The sequence below is a fragment of the Barbus barbus genome (genome assembly GCF_936440315.1).
Source record: "Barbus barbus genome assembly, chromosome: 15".
Classification (NCBI taxonomy): domain Eukaryota; kingdom Metazoa; phylum Chordata; class Actinopteri; order Cypriniformes; family Cyprinidae; genus Barbus; species Barbus barbus.
Window position 1 is genome coordinate 14008908 of NC_136743.1, and position 23454 is coordinate 14032361.

At 37.2% G+C, this 23454-nt stretch overlaps 2 protein-coding genes across 5 annotated transcripts in view; one reads left to right on the plus strand and one right to left on the minus strand.

Moving 5' to 3' along the window:
• The window catches only part of LOC306881476 (tyrosine-protein kinase yes-like), a 32985-nt gene extending 17949 nt beyond the window's left edge, over positions 1 to 15036 (minus strand). Inside the window, exons 1-3 of one of the 3 annotated variants that reach the window (XM_079435597.1) lie at positions 14535 to 14970; positions 14216 to 14364; positions 2032 to 2322 (exon numbers count right to left, since the gene is read on the minus strand). In XM_079435597.1, the coding sequence (XP_079291723.1) occupies positions 2032 to 2314 (283 nt within the window). In that variant the 5' untranslated portion in view covers positions 2315 to 2322; positions 14216 to 14364; positions 14535 to 14970. Of the gene's footprint in view, positions 1 to 2031; positions 2323 to 14215; positions 14365 to 14534 lie in introns of all 3 variants that reach the window. The other 2 variants (XR_013785154.1, XM_079435596.1) reach the window with 2 other exon arrangements.
• Positions 15037 to 19632: 4596 nt separating this feature from the next.
• LOC306881477 (glucagon family neuropeptides-like) lies at positions 19633 to 21955 on the plus strand (the record flags this gene model as incomplete). 2 transcript variants are annotated; one of them, XM_079435598.1, is made up of 4 exons in its annotated part: positions 19633 to 19736; positions 20649 to 20783; positions 21155 to 21259; positions 21772 to 21955. In XM_079435598.1, the coding sequence occupies 4 exons, from the start codon at positions 19633 to 19635 to the stop codon at positions 21953 to 21955; spliced, it is 528 nt and encodes a 175-aa protein (XP_079291724.1). The 2 variants fall into 2 exon arrangements, with proteins under 2 accessions (XP_079291724.1, XP_079291725.1); XM_079435599.1 differs by lacking the exon at positions 21155 to 21259.
• Positions 21956 to 23454: the final 1499 nt, after the last annotated feature.

Below are 23454 nucleotides of genomic sequence, written 5' to 3' on the forward strand. Positions count from 1 at the left end.
ATATTCATATACTGCCAAGACAGACAAGTTAATCTGGTTTATTTGCTAAGGTGCTAAGCTCATATACTTTGTATTACCATATTGTAGAAAGACTGGCTGCATTTTTATTTTAGTACTGACATTTGGCATTCATGGATTATAACAGCATTATAACATGCCAGAAAGAATACATTTTTTTGTAGGTGTGCTGGATATACAGAGTACTGTCTTCTCTCCGCTCACTGACATTGACAAGATCTTAAAAACTCTCTGGATTTTCCCAGGAGACAATTTCCATCAGGCCACACTGGAATTAGCATTTAAGCAAAGGCTATCAGATCAAATGTTGCCTGAAAAAGCAGATTCATGAACAGCACTTGCCCTGTGATAAGACATGATGTGATAATTACGCTATTTATAACTCTACTGAATAAAAACTGTGCCGTTCACAGAGTACACACAAAGATCTAATTATTTGGCTTTTCTGCTGTAGACACATATCGCATTTATACCCAGCCTCTTGGAGTTAGGGAGAGACAGACTTGGTATCAAGAGATCTCTTCACAGCACTGCCTGAAGCAGAACAGAGAAATTACCAATGAACAAAGAGGAATAAATCACATTAGTTCCCCTCGCATTTATTTAGGCCTACTAGAACTGCAGTTTGTAATTCTGATTTAATGAAACATACTTGATATATTGTTTTAGAGGTCTCATTTACATAACATCTGGCTTCCATGAACTCTGTCTTTCCAAAAAAAGTGTTTACATATGCAAACAAAACACCAAACACAACCTTTATCCTCATGATGACCCTGAACTATTGAATCAGCTAGGGAGCTATAGATGCCATATTTAATTATATATATATTAAGAGCTGGGTAGATTACTCACAAATTGTAGTCTGTTACTGATTACAGATTACATATTGAAAATTCTATTTAGGTTACGTAATCTAGGTTACTCATTTTATTTAATGTATTCTGACTACTTTTTAAGATTACTTTTAGATTTTTTTTTAATCTAACTTGTTTTAAATTTACCTTCAAATGTAACTGACATAAAAAAGCATTTACTGCTGCTGTGTGAATAATATGTAATCACGCAATCCATAAAGTAACTGTAATCTGATTATGAGCATTTTAAAATGCAATATACTCTAATTACGAGTACATCGTTTTTAAAATCTGATTTCTAGGGATATTATCAATATCGCAATATTATTGTGATCATATCACGATATGAAATGATAGGTCTTCCGGGCAAAAAGTGGAGTTTTTAAAACACATTTGTTTTGGGTCATTATGCTTTGGCACCGTAGGTTCTCTGTCAAACGAGCTAAAACCGAAAGCACAATAATATCCCTTCATCAAATCTGTTTTTGCTGCATGTTTTAATGTGAAGAGCACACATTGTTCAGGCAATCAGCTCGTGATCCGATGTTTTCCGTGCCTCAGAACGGCTCCGTTCACAGTAAATGAATACAGTGAACTCGTTTATTGCATGTGCTGCGATTTTAGCGCACGTTTGCAGCGTTTCACTAGATTTGTAGTGAGACACGTATTTGTAAGCCTGTTTTCACTGAAGCTGCTGGAGTTTTCTTTCAAAATAAAAGCTCTATTGCCATTTCTGTCAAAATAATGAATGAATGATTGTTTTATGGCCTCTGCTCTCGTTGTTATTATTCTTCTTCTATTCTAATTAGTTTGGTTTCCTAAAACACCAGTGTGAATGTAATTTAGACTGAGACAGTATATCACAAACAAAACGAGGGTTGAGTCCCCTGTAAAGCTCTCAAGTATCAAAGTACATTAGATATATATATATATATATATACATACACACACACACACAAAATAAATAAATAAAATATCCTTCACATATTTTGTATAGAGCTCTAGGGCTCACAAAACCTGGAATGGAGAAATGTCAAGATCCATGAGGCCAGATCTGGTATCAGACATCTGATATAGTTTCTTAGGAATTCTTGTTTCCTTAGAAAAAGCTACTTCACATAGGTACAGGCAGAGCTCTTATCACTCATCCACTCACCTGTGACGCCACCGGGGAAGGGATTGCTCACAGCAGCAGTGGAGAAGGAAGAGGAGGCAGCTCCACCGAAGGGTGTGATGACGGAGGAGGAGCCACCAAACGGGGTGAGCCCAGTTGTGCGGCTGTTGTAGTTGTTGGTGGGGCCCTTCAGGGCAGGTGATTGGCCCATCTGAGTGGGGTCTGGTCCATAGAGACCCATGTGTGACCCAGGGGTGGGATTAGTGGGATCTGGTCGGTACTTCTGTGTAGGACCCTTGTCCTCTTTACTCTTGACACAGCCCATAGTCAAGCCTGTGGAGAGAGGAGTTAATATTTACCAGCTCTCATGGCATTTTTGCAAAAGGAATGCAATCTTGACTTATAGCAATTACAACCGTTTATGACTACAATCAAAATAATGTAAAACGCGTCACATCAGACTGTTGAGATTCCCTGAGAGAGGCTCTATGACACAATGGACCCTTTTCATAGACTGTGATGTGATGACGCATTTCCACATTGTTAACATTATCAAGAAACATTTCATATTATTATCAATGTTGAATGTCTTTATGTTTGAATGTTTTTTGTCTTTTTTTAAAGATTCTGTGATAAGAACAGCATTTATTTGATATACAGCTGCGACAACTAATCAATAAAATTGATTATAATCGATAATGAAAATAATCAATAATGAATTTGATTAGCATGCATCTGCACAGATAACCTTTGCCGGTCATGTCACTTTACAGTACTGAATAATGCATTTATATGGCCAAAATGCATACAGCATATAGCAGAGGGGTTTTCTTGAGCATGTAACTCGCTTTTCACATTTGTATTTTTATCTGTTAGTGACAAAAGTTACACTTTTCATTTTTTCTTGTAGGCTAATCATGAAAGCTAGTGGGTCTCTGTAACTTCACATTCTTCACTAAATGAACCCTGTCACATGTATGACTGCAGACAATAGAATAGGACTGCAATAGTTCTGACTTTATACATTTTGATCAAATATGTCTTGTTAGACATAAACAGGTTTAAAATTCTAAATGCAACAATTGTATTTTTATGGGAGCAGTAACAGTAAAGGCACTTAAAGAGAGTTAATGGACGTAATGTAATTACTATTACTAGTGTAATTAGCTACTACAGTTAACTGTTTGAACAGTTAATATTTAGTTTGTTTTTGTTTTAATTTAGTGAATTTAAGCAAGCAAGTAGATTTTGTTTTGGAATGTTTATATTTAACTCTTTTGTCATGATGTCTAGAAATGTCTAGCCTATACATAGATACATTTGTTATATTTGTTTTCATAGCCTTCAAACTGCAAATAGTTTGGAGGACAGCATGTGAAATAGCATTTTTAATAATGGATTAAAATTAATTATTTTTATAATAAAAAGATTTAATTTTTTGTAATGTAATTTCACTTTTTTTAATTTTTTTTTTTACTTTATGTAATTTTACATGATTTACTCTTCTGTTGAACATAACATTCATTTCCATGATCTGCCATTTTTGCTGTTGTCCTCGCTTGTTTCTTCACAATACCTGCAGAACATCTGATGGCTCTGCTGGCGGCTGGCCTGGAACATGGGCGGGTATATGCAAATGTTGAGGGCGTAACTATTAGTGATCCCGACTGTTACGTCACAGTCAGTGTTATGTTCTGATTCGCCTATTTTTCAGTGCTCTTTTTTTATTCACGAGATTTACATAAGGAGGAGGAAACAATGGTGTTTGAGGCTCACTGTATGTTATTTCCATGTACAGAACTCTTATTATTCAACTATGCCAAGGTAAAGACAGTTTTACATTCTATGGCACCTTTAAAGACCTACTTGGGAGCTACAAGGTTGTTGATTAGAGGTATATGTAGGGCCCTATGATTTCTACAATGCTGAAAACATGGAGGGAATCATGGAATTGTCTGTATAACGCAGAATGTCATGGAATTGACCAATTTTAGAAGGATAAATAAAAAGGTCAATACAATTGAATTAAAACGATATGGACTAGTGTCTGTGAATATTAAGCCACAGAAAACTATGACGTGCGGTTTCATTTACTACACACATACTGAAGCGCGCATGACGCTTGTGGTGTTTTCAGCCTCTGCCACCTCAATATATGAGTGCATAAACAAACAATCTCTAGAACTGCTCTGAGAGTCACTTCCGTTTCTTTTGAGAAAAAATATCATCATATCACATACAAAGAGAAACCTAAAGGTCTTCACAGCAACCTGTCAAAATTGAAGAAACGGTGACAGAAAAATATTACTTAATGTAATGATCGTACTATTAGTAATAATAAAATTATTATTGTAAGGATCCACTCGCCGGCCCAAAGATAATTTCGTGTCTTACATTATTAAAACTTTATTCTATTTATTAAAACATTATTCTTTAAAGAATATTTAACAGAAAAATTATTAGCAGAAAGATGTAACAACACCGTATTTATGGGATAATAAATAAAATAAAACATTTTTTAAATAAAATTATTTAATGAGATGCTTTTGATTATTAAAATCTAATGAAAGTAAATGAAACTAAAATGGGGTCCAGAAAAGTAATGGACAACAGTATTTGGTAAAAATAAAACTTAATTTGAGAAAAACAAAAAAAACATTTCATAGGGCCTTAAATGTATTTTATTTTAAACTTTTAATAAATTGCTTTTAAATTGTGCAAGTTTCATGATTTCAATTAATTAGACTTTTTTTTAATTTAATACAATTTTATTTAACCATTAAAATGGAGTCTATAAAAAAAATATATATATAATCCAGAAAAAAAAAAAAAAAACAATTTAGAAAAAAATTAAACGCATTTCATAGGGCCCTAGTATATGCTTTTTATTAAAGCGAACAGGCATCATTGTATCAAATATTTTTTTAAACAACCATGCTCAACAGTAAAGTTCCTGGTGAAAATCTACCAGTCAGAGAATAAAAACAATCGACTCTCACAAAAAGAACTGTTTAGTATTCGTATGCACTGAAACAAATTGGTGTAGAAATAATTTTAAATTTATTTCCAAGGGCATTTTTTTTTACATTTGTATGGTCAATTTTTAAAGTTAGCTTTTATAATTACTATTATTAAATGGTGTCCGTGTTGTTTTTAAATGTCAAATACTTAAATGAATCCTTAATTAACTACTTAAGTTAACCAGAATATTTTAAACTGTACCAATAACAACAAACTATTTAAAATTGTATATAACTTATACATTTAAATAAACCCAGAACAGGTTAGGGCTGCAATATTATGACAAAAATCATTGTTGATTTTTGAAGCTGCAAAATGAAGTTCTTATTTTCTGCACTCTATGGTTTATGATGAAGAGAATTTATGAGTGCACAGAATTCAGTCAGTGAGTGCATGCATAAAACTCCAATGTTTTCATTGCAGAAAATCAAAATGCCTATGATTTGCTATTGCATTCAAAAGCTCAACAGAAATGTGTAAATGTGTAATGCTCAATACTGCAAAAAAAAACCAACAAAAAAACACTGTGTGAAAAACAAAATGATGCAATGTGCACAGCCCTAAATGTAATTCTGCAAATTGACACTTCATTAATTTTCACGTTTCATTTTAATAATAGATTTGACTTGTACAGGAGCAATTTTTGCCCCTTAATCCTGAATTTGTGGGGCATTTTTGTTCATTTTGGTGCCATTTTTGCCACAAGCCCCCGTTATAGGTTATAGCTTCATAGCTGCCTGGTTCATAGCTACTCTTAATTCTTAAGTACTCTGCTCAATCTTACTTTTTGGTGCGTAGATCAGACTCATTCAGTACCACTTTCAAATAATGGATCCACACTTGCTGTATCTTTTTAATAAATAGTTTATTTTTATTTCTCAACAGATCAATCAACAATCAAATGTTCCAGCAACAAGCCTTCTTCAGTGAACCATACCATGATGTAATTCTTAATTGAAAACTTTTTCAAGGGGGGTCCAATGCTGTTTCATGCATGTTGAGTTCTTTACACTGTTAAAGAGTTGGATTCTCATGCTAAACATGGCCAAAGTTCCAAAAAACGATTTGGACATATAACAGAGTATTTCTGTGCCAAATACACACTTCCGGGTTTCTTACAAGTTTGTATTAAAAACTTTATTCATGACGTAATAAAGGGTAGAAATCCTTGTATGGGCATTTCTCCCGGAAGAGCGCGCCCGCGCACACATCGATCATCACGAGAGCAAGAGCGCGCCCATCAACGCTCTTCATTAGGCAGCACCTACACAGGGACTCGCTCAGGAAGAATGTCTCTAATAAGTGTGTTTTTGGTTGTAAGGGAAAGATAACCTTATTCACATTAACCTTCCCGAAGAACCCAGCGTCACGTAAACAGTGGATGCATTTTGTTTTTCCGGGTCAGCAATGGAGTTTTGCAAGTGTGTTTGTTGATGAACATTTAATAAAAAAAAAAGGCCCAGTTCGATGCTGGATTTGCACATTGTTTAATACTGAAAGATGGAGCGGTCCCAGGTATAAAAGATCCCGGTCATGATTCTGAACTGCAGATGGTAAGTGAAACGGCATCACATGTCTGTGTTTTGTTGGAAATCGGCACTCAAGTGCTCGTCACTCTTTAGCTCCACCCACGGCGCGCCTCCAGGAGCTCCAGGAGAAATGAAGGATGCAGTACTACTCTATAGGTACTCAATATTAACATGAGAAGAGTATAGAAGGGAGTATTTCAGGGTTTGAAAAATTAAAAAAATTCAAGCTACACAGCACTGAAGAGTGGTTGAGCTTGACTGTTTGAGTGTGAGCTTGAGTGCTTTAAGTGGACCAAACATGTCCTGCCACGTGAGCTGTATCCGCCCCCTTGACCCTGTGAGGAAACATTTAGAAAGGTGTCACCTCCTCAGGACAGGATAAGCCAATGACGGGTGCTTGTAAACACGCCAGCATGGGCTTTAATCAATCCCAGCTCTGAGAAGCGGTGGACAGGAAGTAACTGGAGAAAGATCTGACCTCTGATGGAGTCCTATAAAGCTCAGCACTACATCATCTGCTTCTAATACCCATAATGTAATTTCAAAGACTGGGCCTGAGGGGACTGCGGCATCCTTTCAATGAGGAGAACATTTATATACTCCTGACAAATGAGCTTCAATCAATTCAACCTTGCCCTCTGCTAGAATCTTCAAGCCTAAAAATCGTTTAAATCCGACCTACACTGAGAGCAAGTGACATGATTCCAGTAAAACTACACTGCTCCCATTATAAATTTCAATAGTGACGTCACATGCCTGCAGTGGACAATGATTAGTAGAGCGTGACTGGAGCGATTTAGTTTTGTAGCATCACTCTGTTCCATTTGCTCTAAATGTGGACACAGTGTAAAATGACAATGTTGTTGGATTCAGACTAATAATGGAGAAGCAAGCATGTTGCCTCTGAGCACAATCTAAGCTTTGTAAGAGAGCTGCTTAGCGCTCAGTGTGTGACAAGCACGCAAAACTGATGGAGTGGCTGAGGGTGGGGTTGTCATGAGATCAAAACTTCAGCAGCCACTACCAGCTAAATTTAAATTCCCAATTTTGATGAAGCATGAGTGACAGAGATTGGCAGGTGAGTGTATATCAGCAAATGGGTGAAAGAGAGACAGAGGATTGGAAGAGAAAAGGCTGAGACAGAAAGTACTACGCAGATGTGAGGATTATTGGCAAACAATGGGAGATCTGTGCCTATAGAGGATTGAAAGAGCATTAGCAGTGTGTACACATCAGTGACACGGACGGATGGGCCCTATTCTCTATGCTCGGATGAACTCTGCACTGTACATCCATGTACATTTTCACACACACAGCGGTGCAAGCTGGGTCATACATTCAAAACTATTAACTGAACAAATTAAGTCACTAAAACTTGCACAGCAATCAGGGTTGGGACAACAAGTATTTAAGAGAAGGTCAAGGAACATCTTAGGCTGTGTTTATACCTGGTATTTAGATGCGATTTTGTCAATCTGATCACAAGTGGACTTTTGAGTGAACAAGTGAACTACTTTCGCGTTCTTATGTTAATTGCGCAAGCCTATTTCGCAATATCAGATTGAAAGATCAGAAAACAGGTGGTTAAAAGTGGACAAAAGAGACAGAATAAAACAAGGTGTAAATAGGAATGTGTCTGCCTCTTCTACTTGTGATGCGATTGCCCAGAAAGCATCTTAATATATCATAAACAGGACCTTTTCTTCTTATTGACCTTTAGTCATTTCCTCTGTTCTCTGTCCCCAACACTACCGCAGGATGGAAGCTGAGGCTCATTATGAGCTTTAAGGGTTATTTAGTGCTCTGTTTAGGCTAACCGCAGTGCAAAAGACCTGGATCCGGATCCTAGTGTGAGGGTGTGTGAGGTTCCTCGTTTCAAATCCCCTGATTTAAGTCCTGAAGGTATCTAATCCTTCTAGTTGCACTGTCTAATCTTCTAGAGGACAGCAATGGCGCTGACACAGACCCGGACCTCACCAACCATGCAAGGTCACTGATGCATGCGGACATCGCAAATAATTCATAAAAGAATGATAGCAGTACAAGGCAAAAAAGATTTCCTGTGCCCTGTTAGATATCTGAAACATGAAAAAGGCACATGGTCGAGCATATCTACTAAATCCATATCTGATCATTCAAGTTGTGCGCAACACAAAGCGCTAACAGGGAAATCCTGGGTTTATCGAGGGACACTTGAGTGTGTGAAATGTTTCTTCAAAAAAAATACAAATATAAAAATCACCAGGCTATAGATTGCTTGAATGGGGAAACAGCCTTTGTACTCTGCTACCAGTGATTCTGAAAAAAAGAAAACTATTTAAGATTTTAAAAATGGGGGGAAACTAAAGTAGTGTTTTGCTTATTCACATTACATACTATCAACCTAAGTAAGGCACTCTATTTACCTCTGATAAGTAAAATTTCTTGAACCACAATGACATCACTTATAGGCCTAATGCTTTGCTGGCTGTGCCACTGAAAAGAAGCAGCGCTTCAGGGTTTATCCTTTATAGTTATCCATTACAAAGACCTTTTAAGTCAGTCAATGAGGCCAGGCAAAGGGTCATAAATCTCATTGACCGTGCCCAGTTGTTATAGGTCACACATGTTAGGCAGTGTAAATCAACCCAAACTGATTAGCAGGTTGGCCACTTGAGCTCTTAAGAACTGAACAGCTGAACAACCGAACAAGTGCCCAAGATATATTAAAAGGAATATCAAATGGCCCTCATAATTACAGCAATATAAATAGTAGGCAGTCTGATCAATAAACTACAATAGAACTTAATGAACTCTTAACGGGAATAGAAATCAAACCGAATCAAATTCATTTAGGTTGGATTACAAAAGGTTCCTGAAGCTTTTAATAATCCACCGTCTGATCCAGCTGGGCCTGTCAGGGTTGAGGGAATAGATTGAGGATTTTTTTTTTATTTTTTTTTTATAAATAATCATTAATACTTCTATTTAGGAAGAATGCATTAAATTAATCAAAACTGCCAGTAAAAACATTGATAATGTTACAAAAGATTTCTATTCAAAATAAATGCTGTTCTTTTCAATTTCAACAATCCTAATAAAAATGCATCACAGTTTCCACAAAAATATTAGGACACCGAAAACTGGAGTAATGCAGAAAATTCAGCTTTGGCATCACAAGAAATAAAGTTTTAAAATAAATCAAAACAGAAAACAGTTATTTTAATTTGTAATCATATTTTATAAATATTAAACGCAATCTTGGTAAGCACCTAAAGACATTGTTTTTGTGTGTAGTACTAATTTCTTATGCATCTCATGCCTCCGTTGCAATTCCAAAACGCTGTAATTTGTCTTTTTTTCTTATTGTTTACTACATTTATTTGCTTTGTCAGTGTGGGTTTTGGTTCTTTTGCTGTTGTAGGCTGTAAGGACCTTTGAAATAACTGAAACGACATGCAATACAGTCCAGTCGAGATCTGCCTGGAACTAATTTAGCACTGCGTATCCCTGAAAATAACTGGACATCTTAGAACATTTGTCAGCCAATCAGACTCAAGAAATCAACAAGCCTGTAAAATATAAATTAATTTAAATGACCCCAAACTTTTAAATGTTTGCATATAAAAGCAGCTTGGGACTAAGGGACTAAAATCATTCATGCCTTTCCCTCTGTATCAGTCATGTAATAATACATTATTTCTGTCCGCTGTAAAATCTTATTACACACTAATCATTTGACCCACATTCTAATCAAAGTCAGAGATATGAACGCTCTAATTATGAGAGGTCTCATTATCCCCTCAGCGCTGATGAGAGCCACGAAAAGCGCTCTGTTAGAAACGTCAATCCCGCTGCTCCAGTGACTGGAGAGAGTGAGCTGACATGGCCACGGGTGGTTAGTGATGGTCATTGGTCAGACACATTTGCACACAGACCTGATTAAACAGCCAGAGCATCAGAATGCCACATGACATGAAACACAGGGCCTCATGCCAGCGCTGGTCAGATCAAATGGATTAAGGGCAGAAAATCAACAGCTCTGCAGAAGTCCATGCGTGTTGTTTGAATGTATGCTTGCTTCAGTGTCTGCAGTGGTACGTGTCTCAGGTCTTAATCACTGTGCTAACAATGACTGGGATTTAATATGGCATCATCTGAATCGTGAGTACTACTGAAGGTGATACCTTCCCCCATCTAAAATATAGAAATTAGTTCCCCCAAAAATGCAAACTCTGTCACTGGGTGCATCTCATTTCTTATTTGTGCATTCTTGTTTCCTTTCCTTGCGTCTTAGCTCCACCACCCTTATAATGCAAGAGAAGGATGCAAGGAAAGAAAATTAAGATGGAGGAATCAAAACTTTTTTGATATATTGGAATATTTTTGAGAACTCGTGTCACTTCAAAGCATCATCAGCCGCGCTCAAGGGATCTACCCTTAAAGGGATATTTCACCCAAAAGTGAAAATTCTGTCATTACTCACTCACCCTTATGTCCCAAAACCATCAGATCTTTGTTCATCTTTAGAACACAAATTAAGGTTGATGAAATCCAAGAGCTTTCTGACCCTGCATAGACAGCAAAACAACTACCACATTCAAGGCCTAGAAGGACCTCATTAAAATAGTCCATGAGGCATCAGTGGTTCAACCATAATTTTACGAGGCTAAAAGAATACTTTTCATTTTCGCATGCATCATGAACTGAAACAGAAGAGAAGAAATTGTTGAATAAAAGTCGTTATTTTTTATTTCTTTGCACACAAAAGGTATTTATAAAAGTATAGCTTCATAAAATTAAGATTTAATCCCTGATGTCACATGGATTATTTTAACAATGTTCTTTCTGGGCCAGAAAGCTCTCGGATTTAATCAAAAATATCTTAATTTGAAGGTCTTATGGATTTGGAAAGACATGAGGGTGAGTAATTAATGACAGAATTTACATTTTGGGTGAACTATCCCTAAATTGTTGAAGTTTGGTTAAGAAATTAATATAGATTAATAGATCAAAATGCCTTGTTAAAACATGTTAAATGCATGGGTCTATGTAAATCGCAAAGGTAGAACAAATTAAAACTGTGACAGATATGAAAGGGGAGAATGTGAGAAGGAGAATTTATGCATGCGTCAGTTTTTTCCGCATAGAATTAAACGGTGTATCTAGCTCTTCCAAAAGTTCTCACTCCTTATTCAATTGCAATTAGACAATTGATATGTACTTCAAGATACCTCAAGAAATATGATATCAAATATGGGTCACAGGCTCAAGGATCGAGAAGCGAGGAAATGAGGAAGCATCAATTTGAGTATTGAGAAGTATCATGTTGTTCCAAACCTGTATGACTTTTTCTTCCATGGAACACAAAAGTAGATAGTTTGAAGAATGTTTCACCCATTTTTGCTCATACAATGACAATCAGTCAACAAAGACAGCCATGCAGGTTTGGAACAACATGAGGAGCGAGAAAATTATGCCCTTTTTAGTGAACTATAAATATTTGTGCGAACTAAGTAAAAAAAAAATGGATACGTCACCTTCATCATTATAATCAAACCAACAAGGAAATGGGGAGGTGACTTCTGAATTTTGGCAGAAAGCAGGCCGGTGGGTTGATCTGCCCACCTGAGTGAAATCTGCTGGTTCAAAGCAGCCGTAGCAGCACTGAAGTTACATAACCAACGATACAAGTATGATCTTGTACAGATCTGTTGTATTCCGTGTCCACCCACCATGTGCACAAACAACACAATGCAACCAGGAAATGGTCATGAATTTAAAAGTGAAACCTGCACTTTTTTTGCATTAAACTTAAAAAAAGCTCCTACTTCTTGATCCCAAACTATCTCTGAATCTCAACTCAAATCCTCATCCTAAGGTAACATGTTCTGGTTTTCAGTGAAAACGTTGTGTTAGTAAATACAGAGCTTGGCTGAGCTGACTGTTGAACATTAAGTGTAACACTGTAGTTGCTCTGGCAGACTCACAGCACTGCGGAATGGCCTAATCACCATGGCTTTCTGCTGCTGCTGCCAATCAGAGCTAAGCAAGGAGGGGGACAAACTTCCTTCCGAGTCCATTCATACAACAAAAGCCACCTGCTGTGCCTGTCAAAGGCTGGAGCAAAGGGTGAGGGAGGACAGAAAAAGATGGACATGAGGGATGTATAGACCCATAACCACCATAGTCAACCCCCTTCTACCCCTGCCAGAATCATGAATATACATAGGTAACATCTTTGGCACAGACAAGAGATTTAACCAGTGCGTTTGTAGTCTATGTAATGCTACTTTTAGCCCTGTCAAATAAAATCCTGCTCTGCATATTAGTTAATAATAGCACAGAAATGGCTTCAGAATGACAGTGATCAGTGATGTCATTCTATGTACACAGTCTTGAGGCTAAAATCCCTTATCTTACAACATGGACATGGTCTTCCCAGTGATTGATGTGTGTGTGTGCATAAAGGTCATAAAGGGACATGGAGTGTAGACAGTTCCTGAACTGAGAGTGGGAAACTTCGAAATGAAACCAACAAGCTAATCATCTTTACTGCAATTTCTGTCAGGGTTGTCAATAATTCTTGTTGATCTTGAGTATAAAATCAGCATATTAGAATGATTTCTGAACTTAAGACTGGAGTAATGGCTGCTGAAAATTCTGATTTTGCACCACAAGAATTAGCCTACATTTTGAAATATTGCAATATAAAATATATTATAATATAAAATACCTATTTAAAATTGCAGTAATACTTAACTATATTACTGGTTCACTTTATTAAACAATCTTGGTGAACATAAGACACTTTCAAAAATATTACAGTAAAATAAAGTTAAATACAAAAGTGATGTTTTTTTATAACATTACAGAGAGAGAAAGAGAAGTTTTGAAACCTGTTTTGCTATATTTGTTTTTTAAATGATTGAATTACTATTATATAGAACTAGAAGTGTGGTTTTCAAGTTTTGCTGTGGTATCAAAATTGGTTTTGCAATGTTGGAATGATTAGGGTCATTGTAACGAGTCTGATATCTTCACATCATATTTGGGGGCCCTTGCCATTTACAAGTTTGAAGACCCAAAACCCACAAAAGGGCCATGAACTGCATGAGTGGTAGTAACACGAGGTATACTGAAGACAGGATCAAAGGGAAACAGATCAGAGAGCTGAAGATGACATCCTTCCCTTCCTCAGAGTCAGGTCAGCATCAGGCAGTGGGGCAGAGGTTGTGCTCACAGAAGGAGGGTTAATCAGGCGCTTGCGCACGCACGAACTCTGCTTTGTTATGACATCCTTTCATTAATTATTCAATGTAAACAACCGAAACTTGTGTGAAATGCCCGGATGTTGTGAGTAACTACAAATTGGAGTGGACGTTTAACTTGCAAGAACTACAACACACTGGAGAAGAGGTCTATTGTTAAGAAACTGATCACGAGTCACTCTCAAACGTAATTAAAAGCTTAAATTATATAAAGACTTAATGACGGAAAGTTACAGTGTAATTCTTTATCAGTAAACTCTTTCAAAGCGAGTCGTTCGCACACTGGTCCGTGTTCCCTGTGGCGTGAGAGTAAACTACAGGCCTGCACTGTGGACATTCGTCCACAAAACTCTCATAAACAGTCAGAATGCGAGTGTACACGAGTTTCAAGCACTGGCGTTCACAGTAACGTCCGATTAACCTTACTTGCGAACGGGATGTTTCCTCGGAAATCTACGGTTCAGGTGGGAACTTCGAGGAGCCACGTTTCATCCTCGGTCTCCGTCGAAGCGAAGACGGTAACGTTACCATTAACGTTAGTCGGACAGCTTCAAAACTTCTTTCGAGAAATACAACTAGTTTTGGGACAAGAAAGCGAGATTTGTATTCAGGTTAGGAGAAAACACAGAACTAAGCGCCCACTGTTGTTTTCAATCACACGCTCGTTTCACACAAAATCAAAGGCAAGAGGAGACTAGGCCATTTGACTACACTTTCACGAAATGAACCGAATCGGGTTTCTTACCTTTGCCGAATCGGATCTTTTTTTTTTTGAGGTTACATACGCCTTCCGACGGCTTCGTCCTCAGTAAATGTTTCAGTGTTGCACTCAAAGTGGTATTGTTGTGTTCAACTTGAAAATCACAGTCTGTCCCATTCCTTTGCCATGTAACACCTCACGAGACGTGATAAATAAATGCTGTGCCCAATAGAGGGAAATATCCGTGATATATATTATTAATCCAGTCACGTTACTTGGTTTTGTTCTTGTGTTGCAGTAAAGTGAAAAGAGTAACAGTGACCAATCCAAGCAAACAAAAACCTTTAAACCGGAACCGGTAGAGCTGGTGTGGCTATGCTACATGACAAAAGACAAGCTCTAGGAATAGTGGCTGGACTCCCGCAGATGTTCCCCCTCCCTCCTCTCCTCTCCTCTCCTCTCCTTTCCTCTTCTCTTCTCTGGTTTAACTTGCAGCAACGCATCCCACAATATGGCCGCCGCAGGGAATGGTGAGCGGAAAGAAATCACAGTTTCTCAGTTGGCAAGTAGAGGAGAGACCGGGAGCCGGTGATATTTAAGCATAATAGTACTGCAGGTCGTCTTTGGATTACGCCAACACAAGTAATTACTCTAGACTGCTCGTGGTGTACGGTGTTTAGATCAGTCTTATGGCGCCATCTGTCTGTTGACTTAAATCACTGCAGCTTTCTAGCATTCCTTTACGTTTAGTAGTGGGCCTACATCCTGGGCACATTTCACGCATCGTCGGTCCTGGAGTGCCGTTGTCCTGTAGAGTTTAGCTCCAACCCTAATCAAACACACATGAACAAGGCAAGCTAATCAAGGTCTTCAGAATTACTAGGGATGCAGGCAGGTGAGGTTTTTTTTTTCAGGTCTGCAGAACATCGGCATTCCAGGACCGACGTTGCCTACCCCTGTTTTAAAGCATTTGAAGCACAAATCAAATTGGATATGCTTGATAATCAGTTGTCTAATATAAAATTAACCATTCATGAAATGCATGACACCCAAGAAGTAACATAATTTGCCAAATATAGATACTATACTCCCATCATATTATTTAGAATAAAGCCAAAATAAAGTTAAAACGGCAAGTTTTTGAAGTTAATACTTCAAACACATATGGTGAACAGTAAAAAAAAAAAAAAATAAAGTTATGGGGGGTGGCTTGAACTTGCTCCTTCTCCCCCATGCGCAGGCAATGCTGACACCAAAATAGAAATATTCAAGATTCTGCTTAGCTAAAATAAATTATATTAGACACATATACTTACACTCTGTCCATGACACATGTTTATGTAGGCTGTTTTAACTAAAAAAATAATATTAAATGAAAGAATTTAAAGAATTAAATGAAATAATTTAAAGAATTAAATTAAATAATTCATTGTTTATTCATATAAATAATAAAACATGGAAGCTCCAATGTGTGACCTTCTGAGTTTCCCATATTTGTTGGGCCATTACTATATTTGATTTTTAAACTTTTATTTTTGGTAAACTGTAACCAATATACATATTGTCACTATCCAAGATATATATTGTGGCATTTTTGTATTGCGATATTGTGACATGATATATTTTTACATCATTAATATGTGACCTAGAACCAAAAAACCAATCATTTAAGAGTCCATTTTTTTAAAAAATTGAGATTTATATATCATCTGAAAGCTGAATAAATAAGATTTCCATTGATGTATGTTTGTTAGAATAGGACAATATTTCGCTGAGATACAACTGTTTGAAAATCTGGAATCTGAGGCTGCAAAAAAAAATCAAAATTTTGAGAAAATCACCTTTAAAGTTGTCCAAATGAAGTCCTTAGCAACACATATTACTAATCAGAAATTACGTTTTGATATATTTACGGTGGGAAATTTACAAAATATCTTCATGGAACATGATCTTTACTCATCAATTTTATTGTTGGCTATTGCTACAAATATACCAGTGCTACTTAAGACTGGTTTTGTGGTCCAGTGTCACATGTTTATTGCAAGTACAACAGCTCACATAAAATATAATTAATTTGACCAAAACTCTTAAGAGTTGCAGGCCCTGTGTTACTGCTAGTGAACTATCACTTCACTAGTAAATACTGGCATCAAGTGGAGGTTGATCGCACTACAGTTTACTGTTCTACACAAAAGTAAACCAAGGCTCTGCATAACTGTTGCATTTATTATTTTATTTTTAAAAATGTAACTTTTGTTTCCATACTTATGTGCACATTGTCGTATTCTGTAGGCCTATATGCTGTATATGGATATGTGCATATATACTACTGTAACCAACCAACATATTTTGATAGACTGCATGTTAGCACCTGAAGACACTGCATAATAGTCAAATGATATATTATGCATCGGTTGCAAAATTGATGTATATGTAAATTAATAATTTCCAAAAATTAAAAATTCTTGTTTTTAATTTTTGAAGCCGTTTTAAGTGAGTTTTCTTGTATGCTGTAGTTGTGCTTATTTTATGCGTCATAGAGAGGTCATGTTCATCCACAAAGGAAACCATAAACCACCAGTTGGAAATTTAAAGTACCACAATATGTAGTGACACAGGAGACGAATGTGTGACGAAACAACGACTTCCTCCCGCTGTAATTAGGGACATCAATACTTGCACTCAAGTTGACAAATGTACCGTAATCTCATTGGTTACAGCAGGATCCCAGAGGAAGCAACTTAATAGCTTTACTGTAAATAATTCCTCCTCTTGACTCACACACAGTGAGTAATAGCACGTTTCCCAGACTTTCTCATTTAGCTACTTAATTTACAGAAGTTTGTGTTTGTCTCTTTTTACGGGAAGTATGTGTCTGTGAACCGAAAACACATTTATTTTTAACAATTATGAAAATAATAGCTACTGACATGCATGCTACATACATACATCAATACACGAATGAATGAATGAATGAACAGGGATTTTAGAGGAATAACATTACGATCAAATGCTTCAACTTGTGTGGCTAAATTAACAGGTGAAACGCAAGTTAAAACGCGATTCATGATGTTGCGAGTTATATTGGGTAGCCTAACCCCCATTTAGATTCAACCAAACCCAAACGAAGTAAAATTATTAATAGGCTACCATTTCTGTACTATTATGCAAGCATATGATATTCATAGGCTATATAGCTACATTATATCAAAGTTTCAGTAACCACAACTTTCTCAAAAAACGTTTTAACATCACAAAAGTTAAAGTATCGCGAACATAAGTTGTGTTGTGTAGGTCGTTCCCGAGCGATACAGAATGCGCATTTAACAAAAGTCCTTATTTATGACTCTATATAGAGCGTTTGGATACACCGGTCTAATTACAGCGTAGTTTATTTACATAAGTCTAACAAAAAATATCTAATGAGTCTTTAAGACGCTTACAGGTGACCGTGCACCTCTGAAAACAACCAACGTTTTCATATTTAATTTCAAATCTGAAACACATGGGGGCAGTATTGAGGTAAGAACGGACCTGATGTGACAAGTAACAAAGGCGCGGACTAAATCACGCTCTGTGTCAAGAATGAGTGAGTAGCCCATACATACGAAGCGGTGACTTATAGTTTCGTCATATGACGTCAGAGTTCACTAATCGTAATCATGAATTAATTCATACCAAAGCCTCCGGTGGTACACGACTCATCTGTGTGCGGACAGGCCAGTAAATGCATCAGGGATCCAGTTTGCGCCTAACAAAATCGCGTATTTTGTTTGACTAATAGCCTAACTTTTTGCTTTTGTGAGTGATATAACGAAAAACTAACGAGAGTTTATATTGAAGTTATAAGTGGAACATAGGTGGCCTTATCATTCTAAAAAAATCAGACGCAGTAATTTCCGCTCACCAAAGAAAGGCCATGACGCATAGGAGACTAAAATAGACTGATATGTCTTGTATTGATTGTTTGTAAAAATAAATTAAAAAAGAAAATGAGAGAGAAAGCGCAAGTAAAAAAAATAGCACAACTTAAATAAAAAACAAAAAAATAAATAAAGTGTGAGCTATTTTTATTCACCATGCAATTTCAGTACCCCACTGCTGGACAGCGCTCAGTCCGTGACCCTGTGACAAATGTGGCGTTTTTGAACTTGGCTCTTTTTTCTGTCGTGTCCACCCTCTATTGTCCCATCGTTGCTTAAGTCTGTCTGTATGGAGTGACTGATGTGGTTTGGGACAACCCACGGACCGGTGAGCCTAATTGGCAGTCAAATTGTCATGTCAAGTTGAAAAAAAAAGTTACAAATTGTCCTTTCTCCCGAAATTAGGTTTAGAGGAAAGTTCCATTTGAGGTGTATGTGTGTGACTCGTTCATCGATGAGGAAGGAACTGTACTATTATATCCCGGGAGGAAGGGTTGATGACGTCTGTGGCATACTTAATGTGACTTATTGAAAAAAAGGCAAGACTCCCTATTCATGGATAAAAATCCGAGGTAATCGGAGCACAGCAGAAAAAGTTTTGCAAAAGGATATGTAGACAAACGAGTGCTGCTGATTTCACCGAGGTTTTGTTTGCAAAATTGATTTTGTTTATATTGGTTATTGTATAAAAGTGCAGGGGTTGAACAGACGAGCACATAAGCAAAGGACGGTGGCGCTTCAGGGAAGAGGTGCTGTGAGGAAGATCTCTATCACAGCCGCACCCGAGTCGCATCCAACAGCATTTCTATCTACCTACTCTGCAATAGGTAGGTTAAAATCCGACAAAGACGTTTTTATTCGGTTTAAACCAAGGAATTATGATACGAAGACGCTCAGGCAACTGGATTTTCCTTTTCTAAAGATTATCTGCCGGTTTATTATCGTTTGCCTCATCGGGAGAAGGATTCTGTTGCGCATGCATGGCATTCTTTAAACTTTTCAGATTTCATCTCATGAGCGGGAAATACGAGTAAAACAAGTAAAAAACCGCTTCTGGCTTGCCTTACTTTATTTAGAGGCTTTCTTAGCAAAAGTTCTTTGCGCATTAGGCTATATCGAATATAATACAGCCCAACCCAGGCGTCCGATGAATTTGTGGCTAGTCTATAAGTGTTTTATATATTTAAGTTATTTATTTAACTTTCTTCTATCTTTACAGCATGGCCAGATCTAGTAAAGCGACTTTGGCTTTGCTCATCTACGGAATCATGATGCACTACAGCGCCTACTGCACGCCTATTGGGATGGCTTTTCCCAAGATGAGGTATGTATAAGCTTTTCTGGGATTTCTTTCATGTTGAAACGGACTATATTCTGCGACGAGCTTTATTTTACAGTCGAATCAGTCTAGAATTTAATCATCTCGTCGAAGCGCAGAAAAAAATTGATAAAGATTTGGCTACTAAATTTTTTGGCTACTAAATTTATAGAGTGGAAAAAGGATTGGCTTTGTTGTATTATTCTGTAGACTTCAACGAGATTTCCCCCGAGTGTTTACGCAAGGCTACAGTGCATGCGCAATGTGGGAGGGCGTTCGTATCGCTAAGAAGGGATTTCTCCATCGGGACAGGCAGATGCAGTGTAGCTTGTATGAAAACGAGAAACCAATTAATGTAACGGGTGGCCCGTATAAGATGACGGTACAGTGGCGTCACTGTACAAACCGAAAAAAAACGAACGAGATGCTCAGCTCGGGACCTTTTGTTGTGTTAATTTACTGATGATTATAAGATTACAATGTAACTTATATTTGGTTACGTTTCACAAGTCACCGTCAAATCTAATTATTGAGCACATATGGCCAAATAGAGCAAGCATCATCATAATTTTTATGCTTGTTTAAAAAAAACTGCGAAGAAACGTTTGGAAATAAGATTATTATTGTCCCATTTACCCTAAAAAGATAACACAATAATAAAACAGTTTATTTAAAAATCAATTCGATTCATGAACCTGCTTCGAGCTTGACGCATTTATCATCTCAATGTAGCCCATTTTATTTATTTTGTTCGTAAAACAATTGTAGCCTATAATTTACGGCAGAATTAATGTAGCGATTTATTTAGACTTTGTTTCAAACCCTGTTTATTTTCTTATTTTTATTTGATCGACATCATATAACTCTGGTGGATAAATTGTGATTTAATAAATGCATCAATCCATTTTTTTTTTCCAGACTAGACAACGATGTATTTGACGAAGACGGAAACTCGTTAAGCGACCTGACTTTTGGCGCTGATCAAATTTCTATACGAAGTCCTCCCTCTCTCACGGATGACCTATACACGCTATACTATCCACCAGAGAAAAGGTAGCCTACATTATTTCACATCACCTGACTGTATGTCATATGACAATCAATGTCATTATGTTTAGTTTATGTTGTTCCACTATGTCTGTTTCCCAGCTTTTTTCCTTTGCTTTTTTTCTGTTATTGTTGCTGTTGATATTTGCATCAAGTGACTATTTAAGATAGATAGATAGATAGATAGATAGATAGATAGATAGATAGATAGATAGATAGAGACGGATCGATTGACAGATTTACTAGGGGAATCGAATATAACCCTATTACGCGTTTAGCCGAGAGAAGAAAACAACTAAATCACGCTGATTACTTTGCAACAAACGTGTTCTGTGGTATTTCATCACTGATATTATGTGTTTGGCGTTTTATCTCAGAACAGAAAGGCATGCAGATGGATTAGTAGATAGAGCCTTGAGGGACATCCTGGTTCAGTTATCAGCACGAAAATATCTGCATTCTCTGATGGCAGTTCGCGTAGGGTAAGGGCATTTTTTAAGCGTTTACCTGCCGTCATCTTTGTTTTCCCCCTTTTAATTTCAGTGGAGGTGATTTCTCGTTGTCCTGTCTTGACTCTCTCTTGTCTTTATTTTTCCCGACTTCTTGTGTCTTTGTCTGTGGGCTCGCATGGGCGTGGAATTTCATGGGGAACTATTCGTAGACGAAACCCGATAAATTAAAAGTGATGTGTTAATTGCTTGTGCTAAGAGGAAAATGTTGTGTATTGTCAAAGAAAAAATGCCGAGAGACAATGCGTCAGAATACATTTATATTCCGACATGCATAATTTATGAGGCTTGTCTGCTGGATCTTCTTTCGATTTCTAATAAAATTCGTTGTAATGCTAACGAAAAAAAACATCAAGATTAATTATTATTGAACAATTGAATAAAAAAATATGTTTGGATCATCAAGAGCGTTTATGCTGTAATGAAACCTGTTAACACATTCTCTGTGCCAGCCGGTAGCCTAATAATAGTTCATATATTTGCAGCGGAGGAAGCAGCGAGGAGGACGAATCGGAAACCTTATCAAAAAGGCATTCGGATGGGATCTTCACCGACATTTACAGTCGCTACCGAAAACAGATGGCCGTCAAGAAGTATTTAGCAGCCGTCCTGGGAAGAAGGTACAGACAGAGAATTAAAAACAAAGGACGTCGATTTGCTTATTTGTAGCGCTGACAAAACTGCCCCCAACTGCCCCTCCATGTGTACATTCAGTCCTAAGATCAAAGTCATTCTGATATAACTGATTAATCAGTGGATCGCGCCTGTGTTCTTTAAACATGTATTTATGTATGAAGTAAAGCCATTAAAATGAATATTTTACTAATAACATTGTTTTTCTTTTTGTACAAAAGCACTTGAAACCGCACAGTTATACTTTGTGGACCAACCTTTCAGTTTCATGTATATAGCTATATATGTTAAAAACAAAAGAGAACAAAAAACCATCAGGAGAAAAAAAAGAAGAAGAAAAAAATGTGCACCTTGAACGTTATGCACCTGATATCTTTTCAAATTCATCAAAATAAATAGATTTTAAAAAGACAATCAAAGTTCTGAATGTTATACTTATTTTTGTAATCTGCAAAAGTATAGAGTCTTATTTTATCCAAAGTCTGCCCAGGGATGTATGCAACATACTCTGTAAAGTACAGGGCTGTTTCAACTGTTGTGACTCCCCCCTAAAAAGGGGGAGTGGGAGAGGGATATATAGTAGCTGGCACAATTCCCTCTTTCTTAGCCCACTCATTTGTGAACTGTACTTCAAATCATCTGTCTTCTCCAGATGGAATGTGATTGTCCTGCCTGTGTTTGTGATTGGAGCCATTAACCAGTATGCCTGACTGGGGAAAAAAAATGACACTGGAGTAACTGTAGTATTGATATACATGTTTTTTCCTTTTTGGGTTTTCTTTCTATTGTTTTTTTCTTCATCCCAGTGCATGGTATACTTAAAATGTATACATGCATGTCCTTTGCACTTCTTTGTTTCCCATCCACTCAATGTTTCCATGCTCATTGTATTGGTCCCCCCATCAGATCCGCCTCTGAGCAAGCAGAGAAAAAATTGAATCAAATCGAAGAAGCCTAATATTCAAATGCATGCTCCACCTAAAACGTGTTGTGGAATTGGCGTGTCGGCCTCTCTCTCAGTTCTTTGCATGTTTTCGATGCCTTTGTGGGTGGCTTTGCATAATTTCTGACCGAATTTTGTTCTTATGCCTTAAGCTGTGAATGCTTTGTGTGCTATCTGCAGTTAGACTAAACCAGTATCGAGTAGCAAGTCAGGACATAATGTTCTTCTGATTCCACCGCTATTTTAAAATTCAGTTAAGAAATGAATGTGGTGGATGGTCCCTTCACGTCCATGACTTAATCGTGAAAACTTCTTCAGTGATGTGATCGCTCCTTAATTCTGATAGGACGAAGTATGCTTAATGGTTTCATTCGTCAGCTCATTGTAGATCTAGAAAAAAAAATCAATTGTGTTAATGCTTATCTTTAATTGCTGCTGATGACTGAGGGAATGTGAGGCTGAGAGAATGGGAAGGCCACCGAGAGCGAAGGGGGAGGTCCTTGTGAACTTCAATGTGACCATTGTCATATTCATCACCCTTATTGCCAGATAGTGCTAGTGCACATTGAAGATAGCCTTTTTCTTGTATGTA